Below are 13,162 nucleotides of genomic sequence, written 5' to 3' on the forward strand. Positions count from 1 at the left end.
GTTGAAAGCAAAGTTGTGAGTTTTATTGCCAGTTGTGTTAACAATGTGCTAGATCTCGGTTGCCCACAGGCCCTGTTGACCTCAGTGCATAGATCAATAGTTAAATCATTGAACTGTGCTGCAGGACGCTGCTGTTTGGTCAGTGCATTGGTCCTCTCTTGCTCTGTTTCCTCTTCAGTCATGTTCCTCTTTCTCAAGTTCAAATATAGTTTATTTGCATGAATGCTTAATAGCCAGCTGACGCTCTCTCTCTCTCTCTCTCTCTCTCTCTCTCTCTCTCTCTCTCTCTCTCTGCCTCTGTCACTTCCTCCTATTTTCATCTCTGGTAAAATGCTTGCTAATGAGAGAAGGCTAGGTCAGTAAAGAGTTCAGTGGGTAGAGACTGGATCTTTTGGCAGCATAGGATTAACTGTATGTGTGTGTGTGTGTGTGTGTGTGTGTGTGTGTGCGTGCGTGCGTGCATGCGTGCACAGAGAGAGAGATTGTGTCTAATTTTGTTATGTTGTTCCCTGCCCTACCTTTTCATTAACCCATAACCCATTTTATGCAGTTCTCATTTTGTTTTGTTTTTTTGTAGGCTTATCTGCGGAGCTGCATGCATGGATTTGATAAAACTGGTGACATCCCTGATGTGAAGACTCTCTCTCTTCAGGACCACGGTGAGTTGAAACTTGCCTTTTCATCTGCCTTATATACATGCACAATTTCTCTATTCTCCATTTCTTCGTTTCAGTTTTATTTATAAAGTTCTCAGGCAAAGGCAGCAGACATACAACACCCACTTACACACTGTTCTCTCATCTACCTCTTATTTATTGATTGATTGATTGATTGATTGTATTGTATTGTATTGTTTTATTCCTCACCTCTTTGTTTTTCCATTTCTTTGATCTCTTCATTTGTCCAATTGATATTGTGCCCTAATCCCTGTGCCTTCAGCTTTTGGCTCTAAGTCTTATTGCCTCTCAGCAGCCCTTACACTGTGTCTGTGTGTGTTCTACACACCATATGGGCCTCCCTCTATGTTTGGGTGCACAAAGCCACTGCCATCTGACCTGCAAATAGAAAAACATGGCCTGGACTTTAATCGACAGTCTTTTATTTTTCAGACACCACCCTTACATTTGCCCTTGCTTGTTGTTCTTGTAATAAGGCGATTTTAATTTTATACAGTTATATGAGCTGTTTATGTTGCTGCTGTGAGTCGTAGGATTAGAAGCGTCTGTCATGTTGTCTGAAAAGTCAGTTTTTGCTCATCCTGCCTCCCTACAGCCTGAGTCGACAAGATTTGGTAGCAGCATTGAAGTTCCCAATCTGTGAATAACACAAAATGCTTGGACTTAGACTGTAATTTGCACATGTAATGATAAAGCCCTGTGTCTTTATTTAACACTAACTTTACTCATGCTGATGAGAGCTAGTCTTTATATCTGACCTGGACTCAAATTTTACTCCATAAAGGGCCATGTATCAAATTAATGACAAGAATCAAGTTTTTTACTCGAAAAATTTAAATGCAACCTATTATTTGTTACACCATTCATTCAAAACATGTTTCTCCTGTCATTTCCAAATAGTGGTGCTTAATTTTATCAAAAATTAATTTTATGTTTTAACAGATAATGCACACTGACACCCTCACAATTGCTAGTTTTTTGTTTTTAGAAGTCATTTAGTGATACACGGGGTAAAGATTTAGTTGAGCCACAGCACATATTTTACATTTCAAAAATCACAAGGCACACCACCAAACAAAAATGTCACAAAGTATATTTATTGAAATATAGTGCACATCTAGTCTCAGTTTATTTACTCAGTGTGAAACCTGGGCCTGTTTAGTTGAACACAAAGCTGATATTCTTGTAGGAATTGAAGAAAGACACACATGAATCTTCCTCAACAGCTCTGAGTCTCTCTGTTTTTTGGGGGGTTGAGCACATTGGGGGTGCAGGGCTGACATTATCGCACGGCATTTGTAACAAGAAAGCTGAGAGAGGTGTGTCAGCGACCCCTCAAACAGACCCCAAGATTGAGGTCCATTGTATAATAGTATGGGAGGTATATCCCCCGTCCCAACCTGATACCCGGGGTTCATGGGTAACTTGCTAATCCGCGCATCACTAGTGAGGGGGTCTTTATCAACAGAACACACCGCATTGGGACCAGTTCACTTTCCTTTTTACTTTGCAAAGGGAAACTGGAGACTGTTGTAGTGGAGTGGATCATTGGCATGTGCAATCGTATGTATCTATATCACGCTGCTTGCTTAGAGTACCAATCAGATGAAATTGGATAATTTTCCACGGCACGCCTGATGATTTCTCACGGCACTTATGTGCTGCGGCACACTGGTTGAGACACACTGAATCAGTGAGTGAATTTGTTTGGCCAGATCTGTCTTTTTATATTGGCCCACTGTTTTGAGCTGTGACAACAGCGTTTGAGGAGCTCTTAGGTTTTGTGCAGGGGCCGTAATTTCTGCTATAAATCACAAGGGTTAAATAATTATATATAGACGTTAGGCTTTTAGATGCACAATGCTGGGCAAAGTTTGTAGGGCACCAGTTAGTTGCTTCTAGCAAGATTATAATGACATATTATTATGTACATATGTATTTAGTAAATATGAGAACAGCATTAAAAACAAGAACTGTTGGTGTTTTACAAAAGATTTCATTCAACACATGTCAACTGATTCTAATTGTTACAACAGAGGTCACATTAAAGCTATACTGTATGATATGGCATTTTTACACTTTTCTTTTTTAATCTTAAAATGCCCCTAATAAAGCATGTGGCAAACTAAAATGTAAATGAAATCCACCAAGTTTGAAAGTCAAAAATGTTTAATTCTCATATATTTCTGATAAAAGTCTGACCAATCGTTTTATTTGATCCAAATAAAATAATTGGCCGAGCCTGGCTGAGCCTCCTGTCTATCATTCATTACTGCCATCCCACAACCAATACTGGTGCCTTTGACGTTTCACTCACGCTGTTCCTCCTGTCAAGGGGTGTGAATGGATAGGCCTCAAATGCACAGTGCTGAAAAAAACAGATTTCTTAACAGAAACAATAACCAAGGGGAACAAACAGCAAAACCCGATTGCAGCAGTCAGAGTCTGGTGAATGAAGGATGGAGATGAAGTCCGAGAGTTGGGTGTACTTGACTCCACAGACACGTTCACACAAACCTCAGTTTTTATGAACTTTTATGTACTTGGTGTCACACAATGTAGGATGATGTAGAATGATAAGTGTATGGACTATGAAACCTCAAACGTCCACAGAGTGCGCGAAGTCCGCACGCTCACAGTATGGCACAGTACGCCGACTCTGTGGGAGAATTTGTTGTAGGTGATGAGGTGCAGTGAAGACAATGATCCACAGACCAGACACTGAAATACAGGGCCTCCTAATCATAAAGGAGACACAGCAGGTGGATGATGTTGTGTCTGATTGCTGAGGGAGGGGTACACGGCCACGTTGGAGTGGACGGCACCTCTGCTTTCCACCGTGTCAGGTGAGGAGGGGAGCATCAGAGCTCAGGCAGGGGGAAGTGGGTGGGGCTTTGGAGGGAGGCGAGTTGTTCGTGTTCAAATTTTTGCTAAGTGCTGTGCAACAAGCCAGATCAGTAGGTATAGCTTTAAATGCTAACGAATGACTGTAGAAGTCCTTTTATTCTGGGCTTTTAATGCTCTGTCCTATATTTCCCTGTATTTCCTTGTCGTATATCAATAGAAACTAAGGCAGCGTTCAGACTGCAGGCAAATGTGGCCCCAATTTTTGCCCATATGTGACCTGTATCTGATCTGTTACAGACAGTTTGATCAGCACAAATCCGATTTTCTTAAATCCGACCTAGGCCACTTTCATATGTGGTCCTAAATCCGATAAGTATCTGATATTTTGCAATGTGACTTCAGTCTGAACGGCCAGGTCGCATTTATCCTACCTTTCTGTAATTGAAATGCAACAAACATCACAATTCTGCGTCCCAGGAGGAGGAGTCGTGGGAAAAACATATTTACTTCTGTAAACACAGTGCATGTCTGCGTGGTCATGTATTAAGTCAGGACCTCTTCTGCGCATGCGGGGTCACTTCAGGGTCACATTCAGTTCATACTCAAAACTGATAGAAGTCACATTTAATGTGTAATATGAGCACACAAAAAAAATCGGATTTCACCCAAAATTCTGAATTTTGCATTAAGACCTGCTGTCTGAACGTAGCCTAAGACACACGCCTAAGAGTCCTGTAAATCAATCCAACTTATCTCAAAATGTCAGAAAAAGTGAGGCAAAAATCCAGTATGTTGTCCTTTCTCTAGAACTGCTCTTGAATTTTATGGGACTATCCTTGGCTTATGCCCTCTTTTTACAACATTTTATTAAAGATATGCAGAGTCCTTTTCACAGAGACATAAATACAAAACACATCCACACTGGTGGAGGGAAGTGGAGGTTACTATTGCTATGCTTCAGGAAACTTTAGCCAAAAACAACTACTTCTCCAATTCTCAGCAGGGTAACAATTAATGCTCCTCGGAGATCCACAGTCAAAGGTATTTTAGTGTCTGAAACTGTACTGTACTGTACTGTACATTAAAGGGTGTAACTAAACTGCTGAAGATGTCTCATCTCAGAAAAACAGATGACTACATGGGGAGGATATGACCCAAACTGTGGTTGAACCTTGATGTGTGTCTGCAGTTTCCTGTTTGCTTACTCTTCTTGTACCTCTGACTTTTACTTGTCCCCTCTGAGCTCTGCAGCACTCTCACAAAATGTCCATTGTGAAAACAGATCAGGAGCCGCAACAACATTTGTATAATTACTCCAGCTCATCAGTAATAGATGTTTTTAAATGGGAAATAAAGTGTTTAATGTATTATACCATTTAGTGTTGGAGGTTAGAGGTGAACAGATCACAGAACAAGAACAGAACAACAGAGCACACATGTATTCAGCTTATATTTTATAGATTTCTTTTTGTGTCACAAATGTACATGGCATTGACAGGTGTGACAGTAGAGCACAGCATAGTATTCCAAATTCCCCCTACACTCAAACATAGGAGTTAATGTTTGTATTTCACGTTGAATTCATGCAGAATGGTGTTTTTTTGCCCTGAAACATGAAATCTGAGTTCAAGATGTGAACTTGCCAGCAGGATTTGTAACATCACAAATATTTTGGAGTCATAATGGAGCTACTATCTACCTGTTGCAAGTGAACTTTTTTGTGGAAAAACAATGTAAGAATCCAAGAATGCAGAGTGTTTTGTTGTTTTTTTTTTCATGTCTCCTAACATGCCTGGAGGGCACCTGGGACCTTCAGAAGTGAAAAGGGGTTCTTTTTACGCATTACATAAACAGTTTGGAACATCTACCACCTCAAAGAACTGACAGCTTTTACATGAGCTCTACCACATGAACCTGATGAATCCAGTGACCAAAATATTACAATAACATCAAAGGACTTTTTCCTAAAAAGTTTTTCCAGAAATGTATGTGCATAGACCAAATTTTTTGAAAAACTTCTTGATCTAATTGCTTCTAGTGGAAGAGTCAGAAAAGTGTTTTGTGTGTTCTTTATTATTATGTCTTTATTATTAGTATAATGTATAATGATATATTATTAGTGTAAGCTCCGTGTTGTAGAGCTTCACAGTAATCCTTTCCCATGTGGTTCTATCAGCTCTAGATGAATGATGGTTCTTGATGCGGTGTTGTCCAGAGGTCAAGGAAGGACTAGAACTCAGCATGTTCAGCCAAGACGTGAACCCTTGCCCTTTACACACAGAAATACATCCAGGTTAATTTAATCTGCTGCCACTGTCTTGGCCAGGACACGATTTCGAAAGAGATTTTTAGTCTCCAGGAGTCTTTTTTCCTAGTTAATGAATGAATAAATATAAGGAATGGATCTATATTTACAGATGAAATGAACTTGATGAGACAAAAATGAAATACAGTACGTTGTGCTCACACTGTCTTCAATGAAATGCTTGTACATTGGGATAAAACTGTCCTATTTGTCTCTACTGCCCAACTATACTGCTGCCTGTGATGTTGGAATAAAATATTTTTACCTCTTCAATGTGATTTATTACTGATAGATAAAGTCTATCCGGGAGTAGTTTGTAATCATTTTACCTGGTCAAAGGTGATTACTTATGTGTATAAATAGGAATAAAAAGAGGAATGTGTCTGAAAAGAAAATTATTCCAACTTCATGAGAAACAGTGTATTTCTTCTTTGGAGTTCTACTTAAAAACTCTGCTGCAAGTCTTGTGTTTTCATTTAATTTGGTTTCATTTCTGTTTTTGTTCCTGCTGTGGTCTGTGTGGGGAGTTCAGGACACAGATGGAGAACCATGGGATGTGTTCATTGCACCTTGTAAACTCTGAAATCTCCATTGTTTCAAAGAACAAATCACATGGACACTGACAGATTTGATGGCACCTTGAAGTTTGTAGTCAAATTGTTTAGAGTGGAAAGTAAGTGTGTGTGTGTGTGTGTGTGTGTGTGTGTGTGCGCACGCGTGCATGCGTGCATACTCTTTTTCAAATATTTTATCAAATGTTCTATTGTCATTCCAGGTTTCTAATAGTGTTGTGGACTACAGATAGAGGCAGTTGAATCCTAGCTGAAACCTATTATGTGGCCAGGCTAATAGTAATATAGAGCCCAACCGATTAATTGGCAATTATAGCCTATCACCAATTAATCAACATCGATTAATGTGTAACTGATGTATTAACTTTTTTGCTGTGTGTCGATCGCTGCTCCTGTGTGTCTGTGCTGCACGGAGAATTTGAGGAATAGTAAAGCGTGTCAGTTTCACTTTCACTTCCCCTCTGACAATCACGGACGGCTATCCCTTGCACTCCAAAAATCACAGACTGCTACCCCCTGCTCCGAAAATCACGGACCACTCTCTGCCCCTCGTCTTATGAATTATTCTCCCCCCTACCCCCATCCGTGCACTTCCTGTGTAGCCTACCTCACAATTTCATTCTGCACATGCGCCTGGGTATTAATTCTCTATATTAATTGTCGCTTACATTTTAAAGAATGATTTACCAAACAATTTTTATGTCATTACTTACAAAATATAGACTCAATTCTTTTCCCAAAAGTCTGCTCTCCCCACCATAAAAACTACCACATCTACAATCCATGGTTCCCCACGTGTCACATACCAGTTTAATTTAAGACTATTATACAGCGTTTTAAACTTGTGTAAATTATATTTGTGAGATAAACAAAGATTTATGCAACTGTTAATCCACATGTCCACCATTATCTAATATAAGACTATTATACAGAGTTTTAAAGTTGAGTAAATTATCTTTGTGAGATAAACAAAGATTTATGCAACTGTTAATTCACATGTCCACCATTATCTAATATAAGACTATTATATCTTATGTATATCAATGTCTTTATTTAATATGTCGGCCAATATATCAGTTATTGACCAATATATCGGATATCAGCTTTTTTTTTTTATCCCCCAATATCGGTATCAGCATTGTCCCCAAAAATCCAATATCGATCAGGCTCTAATATACACACATTATTGAATAGTAACACAACATATTAATTTCATTGTTGACTTTCTAGACATTACAGTAAGTATAATCATATACAGGTGACTTGTGGTTTCCCAGACAGACAGGCAGCCTTTCTGCCCATATGCCAGTATGGAGGGGTTTTACTGTAATTCTCTGTAGCCATGGGGGTCATGGATTCTTTCCTGTGGTTTAATAACAGAAGGATTATGAAGGTTCAGCCTGCTAACCCTGCCCTCCTTTCCATCGCTTTCATACAGATCACAGCTCGATCCAGCTTCATCAATTCATCTCCTTCTCTGTTTCTCCATCCTTCTTATTTTCCCAGCCATTCCTAACTATCTGCTCCTGGAATTTGACAATCCCTAGTATTAAGACTCTTCTTTCTTGACTGTCTATGTCGTTTAATTCCTCCCTGCTCCCTGTAACTGAGACCAAAGTATTGACATGCGTTTCTATATTGATTCTCTCTTGTTTGCCGAGAAGGGTCGGGACTGGCTCTGTGAGTGAAGCACTGTTGCTAGGTGCCTAGGGATGTTCCCCCTTTTATGTCTATACTTGTGTGTATGTGAAAGAGTGTGCATGTGGGGGTGGGTGGGTGCATGTACTGTGCGAGGCTTTACCACTGTGCGTCTGGCAGAAAGTTGAATGTTCTCTTATGTAAGCGGGTCTTGGCTGTGTGTGTGTGGGGGGGGGGGGTAGCTCGGGGATGCTGGCTCAGGTGGAGGGACGGAGACAGATTCTATTTTGGGTGTAGTGCACTCCTTACATCCTCCATGAGATTTTTACACACACACACACACACACACACACACACACACACACACACACACACACATCTCTTAGTTCTGCCACGATGAAAGGACAATAAAAGAACCATGTACTGGTGTGCATGTATGCAGCTGTGCCATTTTATCCTCAGTCTAGTCTGTGAGTTGCAACAACACTGACAGTGGAAAAAGTGATTCATTCAATCATTAATTTATTAATTTTACTTGTATATGTAAACATGCAGATGTCACTCTGTCACTGTCATTCTACTGTACATCCAGTGCTTGTTTTCATTCTCTTTGTATTCATTTCATTTATAAAGAGATGAAGTCCCACCCTTTTCACTGTGCCCCCATATGACCTCATGTAAGAAAAAAAAATCTATGGTAGTCAACAGTAACACTTGAATCACTAAGCCCCTCCCTAAAACAGCAACTGTCCAATCGTATGTTAGCATCCGTGACTAGGCTAAAGAGGCCTTTCAACAAATGATGATCGAAGCAATTTGTTTACAGAGGGTATAAATATAGATCCTAATATATTTAGTCACTAAATTTGTGCCAGTGATTAATGCTTGCCCAGTGGAGGACAGAGTTTATGACAATTTTGGAGGTCCCCTATTGACTATGGACATATGTGGTATATACGGTATTATGGGTGGCCTCAATGTCTTTTTCAGGGGTCCGGTGCTTTGCCAGTTGTTGACTAAGGGTACGTTTACATGGCAACACTAGGATCTAATTCCACAAAGATTTCTCCTTTGTGTTATAAAATCATTCCGCGTTAAGACGAAGCCGCTATGATAACGATCTGCGTTAACATGAGTCCGCGAGAACGGCTGAATACGCTGTAGTGGCCATGCCAGACCAGTAGCTAGCGATGTAGAGCTGTAGTGAAACAGTGGCGCGCCTGCGCACAAACGATTTCCGGCTTAGACAGCCTTTAAATGAGAAGAAGAAGAAGAGGCATTGGCGAATATAAGAAATGCGTCTCCGCTGGTAAGAGTGTAGACGCAGTAAGTCTAACTTTTGGTGGAGAAGCGACAGCAAACTGAGCACAGTTAGCAGCACGTATGTTGTTCTGAAACCGGCCATTGTTGTTGTGGTTGTTCCTTCTTTTTCTGCAGCTTTATTGTGTCATAGAGGCTGGCAAACCAGCTTGGAGGCGCATTACCGCCACCAACTGGCCTGGAGTGGGTTAACTGGCGGTTCTTGGCTGCGCGCGCATGCGGTGACGTCATATTTTACCCCGGAACGCTCCGATTCGCGTTAACACGGAGCTGAAATGCGAAGCGTATCGATAACATTCCACCCTGGACCCTGGTATCAAAAGTTTCCGGATTCAGGCACTCTAGGCACCGTTTCCATGTTAACAGAAGGCTAATCCGTGATGAAATCTTCCCGGAGTCGACTGAATCCTACGCCGTGTAAACGGCCCCTAAATATCGGTCAAGAGAGTAGGGATACATCGGTATCAGCATCGGGTATCGGTCCGATACTGAGCATGTGTACTAATACTCATACTCGTAAAAGTGCTCCAATACAAACCCACCGATACCACTTGTCGGCAGCGTGACATTCACCTCATAGTGCAGCAGGTACGCGGTGGAGGAGTAATGTCAGCAGTGTGGAGATTTTTCAAAATAAACGACGGTGACAAAAGTAACGGTGATAGCAAGTTACATTAAAGACACAGATGGATATGGATGGAGTGTCTCGTCCATCCTCTGCGTACATTCCATATGTAATTCTGTCTGTTTTCCGGGAGCCTGTGGTTGCATACCTAGAGCCATATAATGATCATCATATTATCTTATACAATTACCCTTATCAATATCAACATTAGCATCCACATTAGTATTACCTCCTCTGTCATCGCCATATTTGTTACTACTAACTTTCTTCTTTTTCTTCTTCTCAAAAAACTTTACTCTTCTTCGTGGTATTTGGCAAGTATGGTTAATTAAGAGCAGCGCCCTTTGGTGGATTGATTGAGAAACGCTCATTCCAATGCATTAAATGTCAGTAGCAGCATTTTGTTACAGTCAGACTAATGACAATGTCAATAAAGCACATTTTCAAAAGTAACTTAGAACTGTAATAGTATTATTAAGTACTCATATTGGTACTCTGTATCGGCAAGTAATCAAATGTAAGTACTTGTACTTGTACTTGGTCTGGAAAAAAGTGGTATCGGTGCATCCCTATAAGAGAGTGACGCATACTCACTCTTGCAGTCACAGCTTTGACAAACCATTGTCTATATCAATTGAGGATGCACTTATTCCAAAATTCTTGGCTAATGTAGACAATATTTAAAATTGCATTTTATCTAATAGCCGAATCTGATACTGATGTTAGTTTCTGTTGTTTATTTTGTTTCTGTTATTATTTACCCCCTCTTAACAAAGAAGTCTTTATTATAAATATGAAATAGTTGCTATTTTAAAGTCTTCCAGGCTTTCATCACGTAAAACATTGAGTGAACACAGACTCAAACATATAAATTTATGCAAAAAATATATCATGGTATTGGTGAAAAAACATCTTACATGCCAATATCAGTATTGCCCAGTATCAGCAGATTCAGCTGATATACCAGGGCATTACACATAACATGATAAAGTGAATGGTAAAGATAATAAAACAGAACATAAGACAATGTAATGGGGCAAAATAACCTTAACAATTTGAGTACTGTTGTTGACATGGCCATTTGGAATCCAGACTCACCACAGGTCCAAAGTTCACTTAATGGCATCTGCTGCTGAATGTGGTTCGAACATGTTTTGGGTCTAACATCATGGCTCTACAGCATCAGTGAACACTTCACAAAAAATTCTGGGGGTTAAACTGAATGAACCAAACATTTTAATTTGTGAGAGTCTTGGCAGACTTATACTTGTAAGTGTTTAAATTGGCAATTTGTGTTGTCATGGTCTGTCACTGATGCTACCCTGGTCTATTATGGCAAATTGTGAACAGAATAATGAATCACTTAATGAATAAATAGTTGACAGATTATTTAATAGCCTCTGTTCTTTTGGCGACATTTTTTTCTCAAGGAAATGGACTAATATGTTAGCAGTATTTAATGAAAATTTAAAAATGCCTTTCATAACTTTTTAAAGCCATGGGTGACATCTTTCATTTTTTTGGTCCAGACAGTCGTATTAAACCCAAAGAGACTTAGTTGGTGATGTAAGACAGCATAAGCAGAAGAGACCCAGAAACATTTTGATCAGTTTCTAACGTCATCATACAGGTCAGTGAGTTCCACAAGATTAAACCAGATTCCATTTTTAGATCTAAAAGGCTTCATGCTCTGTTCCTTTGAACCTGTGAACAGCCAGGTGATATGTCTCATTGTTCTCTGACTGCTTCAGTTATCTGCCTCTCTCTCTGTCTCCGTGTTTCTCTGTTTTTTCTGATGTTTTAGAGCATGGATTGGACCTGGCTTCACTCTCACCTATGCTGTTCTAACCAGACGAGTATCACCAGTTTGTACCTTCAGCGTTCTTGCTGAGCAGGACTGGACCATGTTGTCGGGTACTTGGCGGCGTTCCATGGGACACCAGCAGCCTGCTGCAGCACCAGTGGTCACTGGTAGGGGAATGACGGTATGTGGGGTCCCCAGTGGGACAGTGGTCCTTGAGGCCCAGTATGACTACAACTACCGCGGTGCAGATGGACGACAAGTCTGCATAAGGGAAGGGGAACGGTTTATCCTCCTGAAGAAGACCAACGCTGATTGGTGGCAGGTGAGGAAAATGTTGATAACTTTTGTTTCTTCTGAGTTGATGGAGCTAGTCATAACTAGTCATAACATTTTACCAGTTACAAGTGAAGCCTGGCAGTCAGAAAATTTAAAATCTTTAACCAATCAATTGAAACCTTTGCATTTTCATTATCCCTTTTTTTATTGCTAAAAATATGTGCTCAATTCTATTTTCAATCGAGTTGCACTCTGTAAGGACAGATCTATGACAGCAGACACGCACATTAACATGTTGTGGAGGAGACAATCCAGTAAGGTATAAATAAAGACATAAGGCAAAATTATGAATAAATTAAGAAAAAAAACGAAAGAATAAGTGCAATCGACTGTGCTCTCTAATGAAACATCAATGCTCATATAAACCACAGATGTGTGTTTCAAATAGGGATTAAATGTATCTATGGACCATGAATGAATGAATGAAATCTTATCTCACAATATATTTAAGTTAATTTAAAAGTATTTCATAGATCAAGGCCCCATTTTCACTGTGACTGCCAGTGAGCTCATTTGATGTGGAAAATAAAATCAAAAATCTTATTAACAGAGGACTAATAAGCACAGATGGACCACCAGAACATTTGTGGTCTTTTATTGAAGGAACAGATCTGAGTTCTTCTTCCACCACTGGTTTACACTACAGTATGAATCCCTTGTCGTTCATCTCATCATCTGTGAAGATTTCACTCTTCTGATGAATTTGCACTTTCTGTGATTGAGTCTCTATGTGATGCAATGATCCCAATGTTTTCAAACCTCCATCTATAATTGTCATCATAACATCTATAATTTCCAATTGTAGAACAGGCAGAATATAGATGTGGAGAAAATATAAAAACCTCCAAAATAAATAAATAAAAATATAATCATAAATCAAAGTTGTTGATTCTCATGGCATAATATTATCTGATATATGATGTCACTTGTAGTTAAATAGTTTTTGACTGAAAGTACAACATAACTAGCTCAGTATTCTGATCAACAAAATAATGGATGACACAAGCTGTAGAACTGAAGGGGAAGGAAAGTGTTAAG

General features: G+C 39.7%; 1 protein-coding gene across 9 annotated transcripts in view; it reads left to right on the forward strand.

The window, feature by feature from the left end:
* Window positions 1–13,162, forward strand: part of arhgap9 (Rho GTPase activating protein 9) — a 67,468-nt gene that overhangs the window by 15,258 nt on the left and 39,048 nt on the right. For 7 of the 9 annotated variants that reach the window (XM_030134162.1, XM_030134167.1, XM_030134166.1 and 4 more), the window contains exons 2-3: window positions 578–659; window positions 11,789–12,110. In XM_030134162.1, the coding sequence (XP_029990022.1) occupies window positions 11,889–12,110 (222 nt within the window). In that variant the 5' untranslated portion in view covers window positions 578–659; window positions 11,789–11,888. Of the gene's footprint in view, window positions 1–336; window positions 356–392; window positions 412–577; window positions 660–11,788; window positions 12,111–13,162 lie in introns of those variants that run through there. The other 2 variants (XM_030134164.1, XM_030134163.1) reach the window with 2 other exon arrangements.

This window comes from Sphaeramia orbicularis, chromosome 5 (assembly GCF_902148855.1).
Source record: "Sphaeramia orbicularis chromosome 5, fSphaOr1.1, whole genome shotgun sequence".
In the NCBI taxonomy this organism is placed as follows: Eukaryota; Metazoa; Chordata; class Actinopteri; order Kurtiformes; family Apogonidae; genus Sphaeramia; species Sphaeramia orbicularis.